The following is an 18,574-nucleotide window of genomic DNA, read 5'->3' on the forward strand; positions in this document are numbered from 1 at the left end:
TCTCAAAAGAATAACAACAGCCCTAACAATAGCAGCTCCCAATTCTTGAGCAACTAGGTAACAGGTACCAGGCGGGCATCTAGCATTGAGCGCTTATAAAGCCCTCCTGAGCCTGCATTTTTAGCCACATTTTTGTTCATAGAGAAACAAAAGCTTAGGGAGATGACACAGTCAGTCCAGTATCATTCCTCCAGCTCCGATGAAACTCAGGTCGCATTCCCTTAGGCCACAGGACAGACAGGACCCCTGTAGAGGGGTGCATGACACAGATATATTCTGGTCCGTGTGCAGGCTGGGCGCGGACTTGAGAAGTATGCGCTCTGAGTTGTGAGGCTGGTTGAATCACTCCCAGATGAAGAGAGCACTAGATTAGGACTTTCTTCTACATGCTCTGCCCCTTCCTTTCCTACAGGTCCTCTTTGCTTAGTCCCATCATTTTATCCAACTTCTCCCCACCTTTCTAACACAACCTTTACATACATTTTTCCAGTGAAAATGAAATCAACAGGAATGCCTACATTCCCATCCTTTTATTTATTCCCACAGTAAAGGCAACTTAGTCATTCTTGAACAAGTCAATGCATCTTTACCAAAATGAGACCTTATTTCTGTTTTTTGCCTGGTTGGTTTCCAATTCAGACGCTTCAATCTGATCTCTTGCAAAAGCTTCTACTTTCATGTAAAATTGATTAGCTCGGCGGGGTATTAGTTTTCACTTGTTGATATGCTATTTTGTAATTGTTCTTTAATGTGCATGTTTTGTGTCTCTCCTGAATAGATTATTTTAATTCCCTTAAGGCAGGGGGCATGCATTCTTACCCTTCACAATGCCACCTACACAGTGGCTGGCACACAGCGATACTTAGTACTTGGGGTTGACTGCTCACCCCCACGAAGTTTAGTGATCTTTTTTTTTTTTTTTTAAATTTTTTTTGGTAATTTTTGTTTATTTATTTGAGAGAGACAGAGAGAGAGAGGGAGAGAGAATGGGCACGCCAGGGCCTCCAGCCACTGCAAACGAACTCCAGACGCATGTGCCCCCTTGTGCGTCTGGCTAACGTGGGTCCTGGGGAGTCGAGCCTCGAACCAGGGTCCTTAGGCTTCACAGGCAAGGGCTTAACCGCTAAGCCATCTCTCCAGCCCAAGTTTAGTGATCTTTAAACTGAGTGTGGCATTGAAGTGGAAGCCCAGGCTAAAGACCCCTTGTAATCAAGGCCTTTGTCTAGCTTAGTGCCACGGCACCCTGGGAAGCATGACAGGGCTGGAGATGTGGCTGTGTGGCAGAGTGTTTGCCTAGCATGTGTGAAGCCCCAGGTTCTATACCCAGCACTATGAAACAATACAAAACATAGAAAGTACAATGATTTAGCCACCATATGTTTGCTGGGAAGCATGGACAAAGGGCCTCTTCATCAGCTCTCTGCTTAAGCCCACTTACATACAGAAACAGAAGGTGGGATGTAGGCTGGCATAAGCAGCCCCGACTGAACTCTAGGGATGGTATTTGAGTGGCAGTGACAAATTGCACACATAGGAGAGCTTCAACAGCCAGAGAGGGAATGCCACTCCTCCCAGCCTCAAACTCCATATTTTCTGGTTAAAAATGTCCTTAGCTAACACAGCTACAAATGTCAGATTCACAGCCACCATATTTCCAAACTCGTGTCCCATCAAAAGCTTTCAGCCTCAGATTTACAGGAGAGGGAATAAGAAGGATCTAGTCTCCAGAAAGGAGAGGGAGAGGGGAGGACAGAGAGAGAGAGGAGAGAGAGAGAAAGAGGGGGGGGGAGAAAGAGGAGAGAGAGAGAGAGAGAAAGGAGGGAGAGAGAGAGAGAGAGGAGGGAGAGAGAGAGAGGGAGAGAAAGAGAGAGAGAGAGAGAGAGAGAGAGAGAGAGAGAGCACTTTGCCTAGGCACAAGAGGGAGGCCATGAAGCGGCAATTCCACAGCTGACAGGGAGCAAGGGCCTCCTCAGAACTCACTCTTTGCCTCAGCCCACCTCCTCCACAGTAAACCCCACATCGCTCATCAGGGAGCAGGAAGATGGTGCCCTCTGGACCTTGGGGAGGAACCTGAGGACCAGCAGGAAGAAAGAGACTGGCTGCCCCCATACCTCATAGTATTTGCCATCTGCATAGCAGCCACAGCTGTGGGGCAAGATGCAGCTCTTGCCGTTGAGGACATAGCCCGCATCACACTGACAGCCCTCCACGCAGTAGTGGTTACAGTCACTCTTCAGGCGGATGGCGGCACAGCGTGGTTGACAGACACTCACACAGCTCTCATAGTGGCTGTTGGGGGGGCAGGTGACAGCTGGAACAGAAAGGACAAGTGAAGGCTCGCACAGTCACAGGGTGCTGTAAATGGTTTTCTCATAGCTCCGTTGCTCAGGGAGATGGAGGGCGTGGGGGTGAAGGCGGAGGTGTGAGGCTTACCATTTTCCCTCATTAGTACCCTCTCTGCTTTTGAAAAGCCTCCGTCTGACTCATTATTGCTTAAATAACAGCCTGGTATGGAGAGGCAGGGTACTGTAGCCTCCTCACCTAATCTTTGTCCTTTTTTCAGCCATGGGCTTGCAGATCTTTATTACTTGCCACCATAAAAACCCACTTTCCAACATGAATACTACTTTGGTTGGATACAACTGTTAGCCCATCACACCACCCATTAATGCCTTGAGGGCTTCCAGCCTCTTTACCCTCTTGCCCTCCTCAGTCCTCTCAAATTTTCCAGACTCCCCATTCTATATGCCCCAGGTTGGAGTCTCATTTATGACAGCTCCCTCTTCCTGTTACCAGTACCAACTCACTTTCATCTCAGAACTTCTTTAAAAAAAAAAAAAACAACCTTGTTTTACCCAGGAGTTCATCAACAGGAAACCCATAAACCCTATGCTTTCTGAAAAGACAAATATGTTTCTCTCTCTCTCTCTCTCTCTCTCTCTCTCTCTCTCTCTCTCTCTCTCTCTGTTTATGATGATGTGATGGAGTAACAGTGAATATCATTGTATGTGTATCTTTGTCTCATGAATCTACAGAATAATTTTCTCAGTCAAAGGGTTTGTACACTGAGTTATTATTATTATTATTACAGCACTGGAGATCAAACCCAGGGCCTCATACATACTATGCAAGCCCTGCAATGCTGAGCTCTGTCTCCAGCCCTTTAAATGTTTGACTGATGCCACTGAGCTACCCTCTACAGTAAACAGACTGCACCAATATATCCTCCTACCAGAGCTCCAGATCTTTGCTAACTGTTTATCAGCAAATCTTCTGACCTTTGGAAATATGAAAAGAAAAATGCTGAATCTGCATTTAGTTTCCATTTATGTGTGAGGTTGATTATCTTTTCATTTGTTTATAATTATTTTATGTCTTCTGTGAATTGCCTTTTCACATCCATTACACATTATGTTGTTGAATTTTTTTCTTATTAAATTGTAAGTGCTCCTTACAAATTAAAAATAGGCTTGATATGCCATATGTATTATAAAATATTTACCATTTGTTTTTCACTTTGCTTCTTTTAAAATTTGTTTATACTTTTTAGATTCTGTTTTTGTCATGTAATATATGAATTATTAACTCCATCAGATGATATTAGATTTTCTTTAACAGCTTTGAGTGTTTTACTTAGAATAGTCCTCTCCACTGCAAAATTGTGAAAAAAAATAAAGAAGTTTGCTTCTCTTCTAGTATCCTTTATAATATGCTTTTTAATGTCTTATTTTTGTTATGTCTAGACTTTATTTTTGCAATGAGAATTGGAAGACAGACTTAACTGTTATCATTTCCAGATAGTTCAGCTGCATTTACTCCTTTCTTTACTATTAGCTGTTTGTTTGTTTGTTTGTTTCTGCCAGTTATTTAACATCAGCTTTCCCACATATTAGTTTCCACTTAGTGTCTAGATTTTTCTAGGTGTGGTCAGCTTTGCATAGATTATTCTTTCCATTCATGTGCCAATATCAACTCATTTTACTCTTATTGTTAATTTATGCTATTTAATGCTTTTGTGTGCCAGTATTAAAAATGACTGAAGTGCTAGAGTCCATGTTAGTATCTGAAAAGAAAGTTGTTGATCTTTTAAGCATTTCATTGATATTTTTTCTCCATGTTCAATGCTATAGATACTTCCACGATACCTGAAACAATGCTAAAGATATGGCAGAGAGTTATAGACATTTGATTGCCAAACTGAATTTTCTAATTTCCAATACTGATTTTCTGGTTCTCTCTCCCACTAAGTGAAACCCTGAGAGTTGTGTGGCTATGGAGTGATGACTGGCCCTACACCTGGATGTGTTCCATGGTCAAGAATGTGCCTGTTGCTACTGCCAGTGCATAACTTAGCACTGTGCCCTGGGTGGATAGCAAGATGTACAGATTCCCCTGAAAAGCAATTTACCACAACAGAATTGACAAGAGCTCTGGAATCAGACTGGTTTTGGTTTGCACCCGAGCAGGTTCCTTACCTTCTCTGAACCTGGTTTCTCATGTATAAATGGGAATGATAGTGTATCTTCCTCATTAAGTAGTCATTAAGATAATATATAATTTGTAAAGCTACTCATTCATACTTTCCTTTTTCCTTCCCATGAGTGACAAGGTGCTTGTGCCTTCAATGATACTGACAGTGTCACTGATGACAGTGACAGTTGTAGTCATCATAGCAGGATCTAATTGTTAATAAGTACTCAACAGAAACTTACTTGATATGCAAGGAAACAAGTAAGCCAGCCTTTAATCAATCGTTAGGACACTGAAGCAACAAAACTGCCTCAAAGAAAAGGAAAAACACTAATGTAATCAACCTTGGCCAAACATATGCCAAGTGCTGGGTGTCAAGGGCAGAGAGGTGGCAATTCCCTCAGGTAGGAAGGGAGGTCTGTTTCTGCAGCCACTGTCCCACTCACCTGAGCTGACTTTCCTGGGAAGCTGCTGACTTCTCAGCATGGGATTACCAACCAGGAGGTCCATGGGCAGGGTGAATCAGCAAGTTCACCCACCACACCCAGCAGAGCTGGCAGACAGCAAGGACTAAGGAGCCTCATCTACTTGGTGACTGCCCCGCTTACAGTACTCTCTCCCTCTCCTATTCCAAGTCCCTCATTGAGGGACTAGAAAAACAATGGACTCAGCAGAATGAATTTTAGGTGGGATTAGTAATTAAGACAATTTACCTCCCCTTTTCCCTAAAAGGCCATTTGTCCAATGTGGGTGAAGAGATTTTCCAATCCACTTACAAATAGGATAATTGAGTAACAAATTATCCCATTGATAAAAAATAGCCAATGTCATTGAGAACCATTGGTGTTACACCTGGTTACCAATAAAGCTCACCTTGAACAGACACTTGGGTTAACCTCTTTTCTCCTGAAAACACTATTCTTCATATCTCAACACATGACCGTTGCATTTGGATGCATTTTTAGTAAAATTTAGTAGACCTTCTCAGGGGTCACAGTCACCTCAAATACAGTTACAAATTTAGGACTGTGTTTGGGCCAGGCTTTCTGTTGAATGAGTGAGGTAGGACTTTTCCCTCCTTGTGCATTTCAAAATGGAAAGCTAGGCAGCCTCCAACTGTGCCTTGTGCCATCTCTGCCCACACACCACCCTCAAAGCATATATGTGTTCTCTTATTTTAGCTTTCCTTGTTGCCATCCATGACCACCATCCCCATGTGCTATATCTTTTGGGTCTCCACCCCTATCTTGAGTTCTGACGCACAAGAAGAGCTAAACTCCCTTGTGCTGGGGCACCTGGTCTACCAGGAGTCTCACCCAAGTCTAAAGCTGAGGTAGAGCAGTGTCATGGATAAAATTCCCTGTGTCAAGTCACAGAGGAGACAACTGATGTTTGGACAGAATGTCAGGGAGGAAAAAGATCAGAATTACTGGTAGAAGGGACAGGAGTTCAAGAAAAATCATCTTCACATCCAAGCTCTGATGGGGAGGGTGACCTCTTCCTTTGATGGATAGTCATGGTGCTTCCTGCCTCAGTTCTCTCTCCTTTCCCATGGGTGGCCAAAATGAGGTCCCTGAGTTGAGGACAGAGTCCCAGGCATTAGCCCCTCAGTGCATTTTCCTGGCATCATAGCTAGATGAGCACTACGCCTGTCCTCCACCTGCCTGAGCCACCCTAGACATCTTGGAACAGCATAAATGTTATATATACATACATGCAACAAGGCTCCAGAAAAGAGGGGAAAATACCTTGGAACAGGGCTCAAGAAGGACAGGGCCAAGGGCGTCCTTCCAAACCTGGTTTTTGATTGTGTGCCATGCTTTGGCCTCTCAGCCCAGGCCTGGTTTTCTGATTTAGAGGATGGCAACCTCTCCAGACCTGCTGTGCTGACCCCAGTGAATCCTCAGTAGATGTAGGGATTTATCCAGACATGGACTTTTTATGGGCATATTCATTTTATTGAAGATACTAGAGGCCAACTTGTCTGGCACCACTCCCCCCCACCCCACCAGCCTCTCTTGCCCAGGAACTAAATCTTGATGAGATAGTGTTAGTATCTTTCCCTTTCCCTCTCCTCTTCTCCTTTCCCCAATTGTTTCCTTGAATGCAATGGCTGTAGATGGAATGTAAACTGACTAAACTTTAAACCACAGTAGTGTTACTTCAAAATCTCCCATTTCCAGGATGAATATAGACATTTGTTCTCTGAGAACCCTGTTCTAAACATTCAGCATCCATTTGCATATTTTTTTTACATAGTCAGATCTTCTAAAAGAAAGTTGTTATCGTTAATGAGATTGGGATAACAGGCCATTGGTGGATTAGCTAAGGGCCAATAGTGGTTTTCCTTCCCAACCTTTTCTTCTTCACATGTGTTAAATGTAGGAAAGCATGCAGTATGTAGTCCACTAGTGTAGTGTGTGGGCTTTGAAGTTAAAAGGTCAAACCCTGGCTTTGCTACTGAGATTGTCTGTCAAGTTACTTAACTCCTCTGAGTTTCAATTTTTCCTTGCCTAATTGGGTCATTGAGAATAAATGAGATAATGTTGATAAAGTGTTTCAGCACTGGACTTGGCTCAAAGCAAGCCATTAATATAACAACACCTCGACAGCATGCATTGTGCGTACCTGCATTTCAATTACCTAATTTGATCCCCTGACATTTCTGTAGTATAAATGGTATAGGCAGCACTACAGGTACTCTTCAGAGGGGGAAGCTGAGCACTGGGAAAGGAAAGGAGACTGGTTCAAGGTCACACGGATCCTTATGGACCAAATCAATGCTAGAATCCATGAACAACAATCCCTTTTCTAATGTCCTTAATACACTGCCACATCCCATAGGCATGAAGATTAACACGGGATATGCTTAGACATGGAATGTAAATCATCCATGCAACAACAAACCCGTGAGTTCTAGAATGAATGGACAAACTAGCTAACTGTTCCCCCATTAGTCTCTGGGTAGCGTTTTGTTGTGCACTTGGAGTCCAAATGAAAAATAGGGGACTACACTTTATGAACAAGATCTCATTCCATCCTTCAGGGTAACCCACGAAAGATAAGCAATTAACACCCCTTTATAGATAAGGAAAGGGAGAATCTAGGCTACATCTTCTGTGTCAGACCATGAGCTCAATTCCAAAGTGCAGATCCTTAAACTGCTCTACTCAATTTGCTCTGCCTTCTGTGCAGTTGGAAGATCAGCCTTCCACATCAACTGGGAATAATGGAAAGCGGCAAGGGAGGAGAACTCACAGCAGGATGTGTAATTCCGCCAGCCAGACACTGCGATCCCCTGAGTCTGGCAGGTGCTGGCATAGTTCTGTAGCCAGCTGCAGGCGGTCTGCGCTGCACCTCCATCTATACATGAGTCAAAAAGGCAGTTCTTATAGAAGAAGGTGGGGTTGACCTTGCTGTGACACTTGGAGAAGCCGGCATGTTGGTTGGGGATCAGGCTGCAGAGCTGCTGGACTTTAGAGAAACCTTCAACCTTAGCACAGGATGGACAACGATCCCCACAGCCCACCTGGCAGAAAGTGTCTCTCTTCACCCAGCTTTGCCCAAACTCATTGATAGTCAGTGCAAGCAGCCCCATGGGCATCTCCAGGTCATCAGCAGGGTTTCCGTTATAGCGCCCACACAGGCCATATGTGCTGTTCTGCATGCTCCGGGGGACGGTGATGGACAGGAATGTCTTCCAGTCATATACTACCTTCAGACCAAAGTCAGTCTCCACCACCACATGGAAACCGAAAGAAAAGATGTTTATCTTCCCGTGTCCCAACTTCAGGGGCAGATATAGTCGTTCATTGTTGACCTGTAAGAGGCAGTGTAGAGAAACAGGACTGGTCTAAAGATGTCTCAACTTTGCGATCATTTGTTTCTAGAAATACAAATCCCACAGGGAGCCTGGGCAGGTGGAACACAGTCTTTGCATGTGGTGCTGTTTATGCCAGACAACTATTATTATTAGGATTTGAACAGACTTAAATGACTATCCTTTGTACACTAATATACCTATTTATTTCAGTGCCTTCTGTTTACATAGCATTATTATCCCCCAGGAGTTCAAATTGTTTTCTCCAAGGTAATGAGAGGGTAATAAGAATTCAATTAAAGTTGAGAATAAAATACCAAAATCTAGAGCTCCTATGCTTCTATTTCCAGCTCTGCCATGGATTTATTTTAGGTGAGCCCTAATTTTTTAATTCCTTTGGGAAATTTTTTTTCCTTAGAGGGTGACTTCACTTTGCTGGTCCCTCTGCCTGGCATGCTACTTGTCACCTATGAGCATGCCTGGCACCCTCCAGACTGCAATCTCGTGTTGCCTCCCCTGTAGAACAAAGCTTTTCTGGGTCCAAGACTGTGGTCAAAATTAATCATTCTGCTGCCTGGGCAAGCAAAGCATGTTATTTATACTCCTCTTGCACTTTCCTCCACTTTTGGCCAGGGCCGAGCACACAAACACACACACCCTGCCACTGAAGCACACACTATAGCCTGCCTGTGTTATGGCTGCCTGTGGATGTCTCTATCTCACATACAAGATTATAAGCATCCTGGGCTGGAGGAACTCACAAGCTTGCAGCAAAAGCAAGAACCTACACAAATAATATGATCATCCGATGAAAGCAGTGACAGGTAAAGAGATGGAGAGGCCCCAGGCTAGGGATAGAATTGGGTCTATACTGGGTAGCAAAGGATGAGGATTGATGGGCCAAACAAGGAAGGATGAGAGTGAGGAGGAGACCCAAAGAAAAGGGACAACCTGAGTCAAAGTCTTAGTGACAGTGAAGCATTACCACAGTTTAGTGCTGTTGGATGAGCAAGTGGGACCTTGGGAGCAGAAAATGAGTCTACTGATGGGCACCTGCAAGGGTCTCAGTCACAGAGGGCCTCACGGGCAGTGCCAAACTGACCAAGAGACTATGACAAAAAAGCCTGATGATGCCCACCTATTTCGGGGTGGGGAAGTAATCTGTGATCTTAATCGAAGAATTATTTAGGAAGCATGACAAGGCTAAAAGTCAGATTACAGAAGTAAGCAGCATATAAAAAATAGGAAACAGGAGCAGGCAGAGATGACCTGACCAGACATTTAGCTAGGAAGAGAGGAGAGCTGGCAAGATGGCTCAGTGGTTACAAATGCTCACTTGCAAAGCCTGTTGGCCAGTTTCAATTCCCAAGTCACCTAAAAAGTGTCACAAGTGTCTGACATTCATTTGAAAGAAAAAGAAGCCCTGGTTCATACATGCATATGTAACACACACACACACGCCACCTGGAGGACTGCCAGATAGAGGAAGGCTGGGGGTATGTACCTTTCTTCACCTGGAGGCCCAGAGGTAGAAGGAGATGGGCCATGTCCAGACACAGAAGCCACACCAACAGGCCACTAAGAAAAGCAGAGGCCATGGAAGCTCAGACCCACCCAAAAGGCCCAGAACCCAAAAGCTGTGTGCAGAAATGCTGATGGGTGCCAGCTTGCTCTCCCTCATTCTGGATTCCTCGCTACCTGGTGTCACACAGGAGGCAAAAGCTTGGGAAAGCAAAATAAGAGTGTTAAATCTAAAAAGCTTTCAAAGTCTATCACTGCCAAGAAGAACTCTGAGAAAGCCACAGGCTGTAACTCCAGAAAGCTTGGATCTCCTCATCTCTGAGGCCCCATCTTCTCCATTTCTTTGACTCTCTCTCTGAGAGTGAGAACTGGGGAGAAGAGAGAGCCAGGGGAGAGGAAGTCAGAAGGAAAGGAGAAGGTTGGTATGGCAGTGGTGTTTGATGGATGGTGAGGAATAATACACTGGATGGTGAGAGATGGTAAAGAAGTATATGTCAGACATATAAGTACAGTTGGACCTCAGAGTCCACAGGATACTGGTACCTGTGGATAGCAAAGTCGAAGGATGTTCAAGACTGTTTTGTAAAACTGGTGTTCTGTTTGCATAGAACCTAAACACACTTTCCCATATAGTCCATTTATACATACATACATACATATACATATACATATACATATACATATACATATACATATACATACATACATACATACATACATACATACATACGTACATATATATATATATATATATATATATATATATATATATATATGGTTCTTGTGATCACTGTTACAATACAGATGTTATATAAATAGGTGTGTCACACTGTTTAGGGAAGAATGAAACTGAGTTGTATGTATTTAGTGAAATGCAAATATATACATTCATGTTTACAGTCTGCAGTGGTTAAATCTATGGATGCAAAACTAGAGCATATGGAGAGCTGACTTCATTGGGAATAAGGACCACATGTTCATTGTTTCTTTGAACACCTCCACTCCATACCACACCCCTGAGTTTCCCCTGTTGTTTCTGCAGACACCCTTAGCTCATTCTCAGGCTGGCAGATGGCTCCTTCAGGCTCAGGTCACCTGTTCTAGGAGCCTTCTCTGAAGCCCCAGACAGGTCAAGACAACGTCTTTCTATGTACTTGTGGTCTTCATTGACTGCTAATGGGTGTACCTCTCCCACTTGACTCTGAGCTCTCTTAGGACAAAAGATAGTGTTAAATTCTTCTTATTGTTATCTTTTTCATATTTTATGGCATTTTGAAGAAATTTTAATTTATTGGCATAGAACAGCCAGTGATCCAAGCTTATTGAACTAAACTGAGCCAGTGTGGAAGTACAAATCCCACTTTTCCTGTGATGGGCACCAAGATGGTACTAAGGGAAACCTCTCTGTTGGCCTGGCAAGAAGGCATGTAGCTCTGCTGAGCCTGAGGGGTGGTAGCAGGAGAGCAGATATCTCTGTTCATCTCTGGCTATGACAGCAGAGCCCAGTCTACTGCAGTGCCACCAGGAGTATCTCACCTTCTGAAACCCACTCCCATAACTTGGCCTGGTCTAGAGACAACGTGCTTATTTCTACCTTCATTTACTTCATTGATTTTTCCCATGTCCTGAGGGGCTGCTTGGTGCACAGAACAGGCAGAGTCAGAGAAGATCCCATGTCCCAAGGTGTCACCTCTATGTCATCCTCCATTTCTGAGAGCTCCAGAGATGCCCTGGGTCTCTCAGCTGTGTCCAGTCCTGCATTTCATTTCACTCTGTCATGATGACAGCCATTATTCCCCAGGCTCAGGGAGAGCTGGTGACTAATAACAACAGCATAGGAAAAACAAATGCAAATCATTGAATAAGCAGATCCTGCACAGCATATTAATAATTCAAAGTAGCTGTGAAATCTATCCCTTGGGTTCCCAAAGAAAAGATCCTTCAATGTACCCTGAATTTGGTCTCCTGGGCAGGGTTTAAAAGCTATCTGCTCTATTCCCAGCATGACACTTAAGACTTCCAGGAGGCTTAGAAAGAAGGGTTCTGTCTGGCAAGGAGTCTTTCTATCCTTCATCTACTCACCCATGATGCTCATTTCTCTTCTAGCTGCTAGTGTTATGAGTGGAATTGTATTCCTTAAAATTATAGGTTGAGGTCTTAACCCCTGGTACTTGTGAATGTGACCTGAATTTGTAAAAAGTCTTTGGAGATGTAATCGATTATAAGATGAGGTCATGGTAGATTAAATGGGCACAGCATCCAATGACTGGTATCCTTAAAAGGAAGTGTAGAGACTGGGGAGATAGCTCAGCTGGTAACATGCTTCCCTTCAAGGCATGAAGACCTGAGTTTGATCATTGGTACCCACATAAAAATGCTAGATGTGGTGCCATGCACCTCTAATCCTAGTACTGAGGAAGGAGACAAGAGGATCCCTGTGACTCACTGGCCAGCTAGTCCAACCTACTTGGTGAGCTCCAGACCAATGAGAGAGACTTTGTCTCAAAAAAATGTTCATGGCATACACGAAGAATGACACCGGAAGTCGCCCTCATGCCTCCGTGTGCACGCATACGCACATGTACATCTGTCCACAAATGTTTGCCCACACATACACACACTCACTACACACCTCATCCACATACACCAAAAGAAAACAAAGAAATGAAGATGTACACACAAAGAAACAGGAGGCACAGGGGCAGAGGCACAAGAAGATGGAGGCAGAGACTGGAGTAACGTTGCCACAAAGTGAGGAACACCAAAATTGTCTATTACCACCAGAAACCAGGAAAAAGGCATAGGACTAGATTTTCTCTTTCTAAAGACATATGACCCTGCCATTATCTTGATTTTGAATTTCTAGCCTCTAGAATTGTAAGAGACCAAGTTCCTTCTATTTTAAGCCATTCAGTCTGTGGTGTTTTGTTACAGCCACCCTAAGAAACTCATCCATGCCTTCATCAAATGTCTGTATGAAGGAGAAGTCAGCCACATGATCCATGATCCCTGTAGCCCTTTATCAATGAGAATCTCATGACTGGACCTGGGGACATGCCTGGAAGGTAACCTGACCCATTAGGGCCCTAACCCAACAATGAAGGGAAAGGAAACACCTGGAGAGAGTGGGTAGCCAGTTTCGATGAGGGAAGAGGGATGAATGTAATGGGAAACTAGTGGTCTGTGTGTGCAAACATCTAGAAAGAGGTCAGAAAAGTATTCTTGTGACCTCAGATGTCTATTTATCTAGATGTCAAGAGCATGAAACACAAGGAAGAAATGAGATTCACAACAGACTAGACAGGGCAGGTCTATCAACAGATTATGTCTTAGGAGAAAAGACCCTGAAATACAGAAAGGTAGAAGCATGGTGAATATCAAGGAGATAAGTGACTACATGAAAATTTATGAACCTAAGGGTGGAAATGGATCACATGAGGCAAGAAGGAGAAAAGGACAAAAACGATGCAAGCCCATGGGCAAAATGATTGACACATTTGTTTTAACCTCTGATGAAAATGGAATGGAGGGAAGTTATTATAATAGGCAGCTTCGAATATAAAGACGGCTGCCACAAATCTACTGTGGCTAAGAGCAGCAGAACTGGCATATTCTTCATTACCTCAATGGCCAGTTTAATATCTCAGATTGCCAGAGAAGTGATCAGAGGCAAAAGGAACTTCATGGGAACCTTGGAAGAAAGGTATCGTGATGTCAGCTATTCGTACATTTAAGAAGTGGTTTGAGTATTACTGTGTGCAGGGAACTGTATATTACCCAACATAAAGATGAATTAAGGGTGGCTCCTGCTCATGGCTGGAATTCAGAGAGCTATACATGAAGTAACAAACTATGATTAATTCACTACTGGGTACAGGAATACTCTGCTAAGATATGAATAGAGGAAAACAAATGAGGCCTGAGAAAACTGGTTCATGAGACTGATGCCTTATGCTGGGCCTGGTGGTACATGCTTAAAACTCCAGCACTGTGGAGGCTGAGGCAGGAAGATTGCACATCCTAGTCCATCCTAGACTCCAAAGAGAGACCTTATCTCAACAACAAAACCAAGAAGCAACAAAAGACAGCTGCCAGGGCCAGAAAGATGGCTTTGCAATTAAGGTGCTTGTGTGCAAAGCCTAAGGACCAGAGTTCAGTTCCTCAGAACCCACATAAAGCCAGATGCACAAAATGGCTCATGCATCTGGAGTTCATTTGCAGTGGCAAGAGGCCCTGGTGCACCCATTCTCTCTCACTCTCTCTCTCTCCTTGCAAAATAAATAAAATTAAAAATAAGACATATACTGAGAAGTATATAAACATAAAGACCAAGTTCAAGAAGCTGGAACCTCTCTTGATCAGAGTTAAACAAATCCCTAAGCAGGAAAGAAATTACTAGAGTTCTTTAGAGAATTCTAGCTCAGCGTGCTTAGTTTACTTCAGTTTAACTTAGAATTGAAAATGAACGCATGCAAAAGGAAAATAAATAAAGGAGTCCAGCTGGAGATGAGTTAGGACACAGGCCTGGGAGGACCACGTCAGGAGGGCTAATGCCCTAAATCAGCCCTTCCCAAACACCCCAGGAAAGGCTGCTTGCTCCTGGTTGGTGTCTGCGTCTTACTTAGCCAAGGCAGTGCAGCAGGGGAGGCTGGGTCTGCCACAGGGCTGCTACGTCTACACTGCTCAAGGATCTCCTCAGGCCTCCTGTCTCTGACTTCATGGTCTAGGGAGCGCTCCATGGGCTATGGGGAAAGTAGAAAGAGGGACTTCAAGCCCCAGTGGGAACGGAAATTATAGAAAATCCCTGAGTGCCTCAGGTGAGAGCAGGACTCTTTGTCCCCCACAAGCCACAGTAGCCAAAGGGGAGAACAGCAGGTGTGGGTAACACTGGAACCAGCAGATATCATATTAGTCTTAGAAAAGGGGAGGAAGTGGGTGAGGGCGTGTGAGAGGCCTGCAGTCTCTTACAGATGAATGACAAAGCTGGGAGGGCGGGTAGCTACTACCCAGAGTCACAGAGCGGTCATCAAACTGACGCGGATCCAGATCTTTGCTCGCGCCTACACATTCTGCTACAGTATAAGGTATTTTCTAGAGCTGGCTGTGCTCCCAATTTGGTGCCTGTGACATAGACAAATCCTTTCCTTTCTGAAGCTCAGCTTCCTAAGCTATAAAATAAAGCAACAGAAAATTTTCCAAGGCCTCTCTCTGCTAACACAGGATGATTTTTCATGAAAGTTCATTTTGGATTACCTTGACTTAACAGCATCCTGGTGACCCAGACCCTACTTCCTTGTACCCCTGAGTCCCTTCAGGAGGAAGGTGTGTGTGATTACTCACCAGCACCGTGTGTTTGTAGGCCCGGTGAATCACGATGCTGTAGCCGAATACCGTCACATCCACCTGTTTGACCCACAAGGCCAATGATGGGTCCCGGTCCTCATTCTTGGCTGTCACAGTGAACTTGGGGAAAGAGTCTGAACCTGGTCTGCTTCCTGTGGTGCACAGGATGAGTGGGCAGCTGGTCTGGAAGTCAAAGGGGTAGCCATCAAAGGTGAGGTAGTGGCCATAACCAGAGACAACGCAGGAGGCATCAGTGCGAGCCTGGCAGTAATACAGGGCGTCTTCCTCCATGCAGTACTCATCATCCTTGCAGGGGACAGTCTCACAGTGGACACTATTGTCTGTGCCATTACAGTAGCAGAAGATCTGGCAGTCCTGGTCCACCCAGAAGGTCTCGTTGGTGGCAAGTTGATGTCCCTCAAAGTTGCAGCCACATTCGCTCCTAGGCACACACTGGCTCCCCAGCAGGGCGAAGCCCTCGTCACACTGACACCCCTCAGAGCAGCTGTCCACACAGATGGGGCCCAGCGGCAGGGTTTCACAGGTCTCTGTACATGTCATACATTCCTCAAAATGGCTGTTCTCCGGACAGTCCAGGGCTGAGGGGCGTCAAAGAGAAGACAAGTTTGAGATGGGGACAAAGGACAGAGACAGAGTGTGCTCATGTGTGCTCATGTTTGTGCAGAGCAATGAGCTCAGTAAAGCTAGGTGATTGGCGCCATTGTTGTAAGTGCCCTTATCGAGGCTCAGTGAACTCTCCTGCAAGGCTCTGCTCAGGCGCTTTGGCTCTCTACGCAGAAGATGTTTTGTCTTTGAACAGGTACTGGGCACCTGCTACATGCAGGCTCCCTCCTAAGCCCTTGTGTGCGCCTCAACCCAAGTAGTAAGAACAAGACAGGGTTCAAAGTGGCGTCCTGTCTTAGACTCTGGTGAGAGAGTGTGGCGTGCTGCAAAGAACGCAGGCCGTGAAGCTGTAGAGACCTGTGGATGCTACTTGCTCTACTCTGGCTCGTAATTATCTCTGAGCCTTAGGTTCTTCTTTAGGTAAATAACTGGCATATTTACCTACTAGGATTGTTCTGAGGGTTAGTAATCTAATATACTAAGTCCACAGTAGAGCCTTAATAAGTCGTTGCTCTATTTACCCATCCTTCTCTGGTACAGATGGGTCCAGTGTAAGTGCTTATACTCTACAAATTAGTTCTGTGTCTCTCTCTTTGTCTTGCGTTGTTCTGCTCCTGGCACCTTCTGGGCTCCCCCACCTCCTGTCTGTGCTCCACACTCAGGCATTCCCACTGTCTCTGTTCATATCCTTTGCCCTGCTGAACAGCCCACTGTGAACCCAAAGACCTGTACCTCTTCACATTTCACTTCCTTCCAGAAGCCTTCCTTGTTAGATCAAGTCTCAGAGTCATAACACAGGACACAGGAAGAGTATGTGGGGCCCACTGCGAAGTTCAGGGTGAACATCCCATTTCTCTCTACTAGCATGGCTGGTGACAATTTGTCAGGGCAGGGGCAGAATCAAGAAGCACAAAACTGTCTACAGGTCTGTGTGTTCTAAAGATCTGCAAAGGTCTCCACAATCTCTTAGAAAATAAGGTCTTGGCTTTAGAACTTTCTTTGATTCTTATTCTACTATCCTTCCTTAGCAGTGTCTCACAATCCAAGGATGTGAAGGACACTACAAAGAAATAAATTGCATGATCATAATAGCTCTGCCCACAGTACCAATACAATCATTCTGCACTGTACTGCAAGCCAATCATTTTCCCCCCTCTGGGCTAAAGGACTCTCTCCATTTCTGTTGACTACAATACCATACAGCTTGGGAGTTGAAGGCTAGTTCAGCTCTGATTATATATGTTTATATAGAAGGATTTTCAAATTTGCCTCTAAATTATGAATGTTATAGCACAGACTACTGGATTATAGGGATAGCAAATAACATGACTTTTGCTCTTACTTGATGACTTATTGTGTTATCTGGATTCTTCTGAAACTCTGGAACATACAGACATGGTGTTATAAAACTTCTCCCAACCCCTGGAATGACTCTGGGAAATTACTTAATTGGGCGGCCTGGCTCTGCTAACAGGAGGGCTGGTTGAAAACACCCCAGTACAGACCATGGTTATCTTTTTTTTCAAGTTCAAAGAGGATAGTGCTCCTTGTTTGCAGCTGTTACTCAATCCAATTTCAACTTTGTAGAACCTCTTTCACACTAACCTCTCACTGCTAGTCATCTGAGTGACCAAGTGTGCACACTTTAGTCCTTCTTGCCAGACCCAAGTGTACAGGGTCTATGGAGCCATTCTGGGGGATGGGCCATACCTGAGCCTGGATCTCAGCCCAAAGAAACTACATTTCATGTGGATTCTCTCTCTCTCCCTCCCTCCCTCTCTCTCTCTCTCTCTCTCTCTCTCTCTCTTTCTGTGTGTGTGTGTGTATCTCAAAAGGTGCTTGCAAGAGCTTCCTCCAATCTTTTGGCCTGGATGAGCCATGGAGAGACACCCAGCACACACTGCAGCCAGCACATGCAGGAAAAGAGAGACAGTCACTATCACGCCAGGCTAAATTGGGTGCCACCAAACTGTGCTTAGTACCGAACAACCCATAAACACTTCCTGCCAGGCGGGAGTTAGTCATCTGTAAAGAGAACCTGAAATTAGCACCAACTTGGGACAGGAAGACTCAGTAATTCCATCCCATGAATGAAACACAGCCAGAAAGCAGAGTGTGAGAGTGCAGGCAGAAATCATGTTGGAGATACTGGAGACAGGACAAGAGAGCAGGGGTGTGGGGAGAAGGTTTGCAAAGAAGACTTCGGGAAAGTGGGCACGACGTGGCGGTCAGTAGGAAGAGTATGGCTCTCCCGGCAAATGTTACTTTATGAAACCAGAATGATCCAGAAGTCTAACTTCAGAATTCACAGTATCTGCTATCAGTCCATCCCCAGAGTAGATGAGGCACAGCAGTGGCAAAACTGCCCCCTTCTGAGGTGACAGCCACTAGGACCGCCTCTTGTTCATGGGATTTCCTAGACTCAAAATTAGAAGTTTAAAGAGACATGTGTCTCATGTGTGTGTGTGCATGCATAAGCATGTGCTTAACTCATATGTTTTAACTCTATTTAAAGAGCTTAGAGGGGAAACAAAGACCCTCCTCACCATAGGTGCCCCCCATACCAGGATGCTGGTTCCTAATAATGCTTCTCACAACAAGAAAGCAGAGCTTTCTGGTATAGGGCTCCCGGGGAGAGAAAGTTAAGTGATGAATGTGAGCATCTTGTTACATCAGAAAGTAAGAAAGTGCCCTAAAAACATGCAGTAGCATGACAAAAAGACACAGGAGTTGGCTTGAAGGGCTTTCATAGGCCAAACCTGGGACAATTTTAGCACCAAAAATAATTAGCAATTA

General features: G+C 44.6%; 1 protein-coding gene across 1 annotated transcript in view; it reads right to left on the reverse strand.

Annotated features, from left to right (window-relative positions):
• Positions 1–18,574, reverse strand: part of LOC101612114 (tubulin-specific chaperone cofactor E-like protein) — a 143,908-nt gene that overhangs the window by 22,240 nt on the left and 103,094 nt on the right. Inside the window, exons 17-19 of the mRNA XM_045145509.1 lie at positions 15,152–15,753; positions 7,729–8,290; positions 2,112–2,311 (exon numbers count right to left, since the gene is read on the reverse strand). Of these exons, the coding sequence (XP_045001444.1) occupies positions 2,112–2,311; positions 7,729–8,290; positions 15,152–15,753 (1,364 nt within the window). The remainder of the gene's footprint in view (positions 1–2,111; positions 2,312–7,728; positions 8,291–15,151; positions 15,754–18,574) is intronic.

The sequence above is a fragment of the Jaculus jaculus genome, chromosome 3, assembly GCF_020740685.1.
Source record: "Jaculus jaculus isolate mJacJac1 chromosome 3, mJacJac1.mat.Y.cur, whole genome shotgun sequence".
In the NCBI taxonomy this organism is placed as follows: Eukaryota; Metazoa; Chordata; class Mammalia; order Rodentia; family Dipodidae; genus Jaculus; species Jaculus jaculus.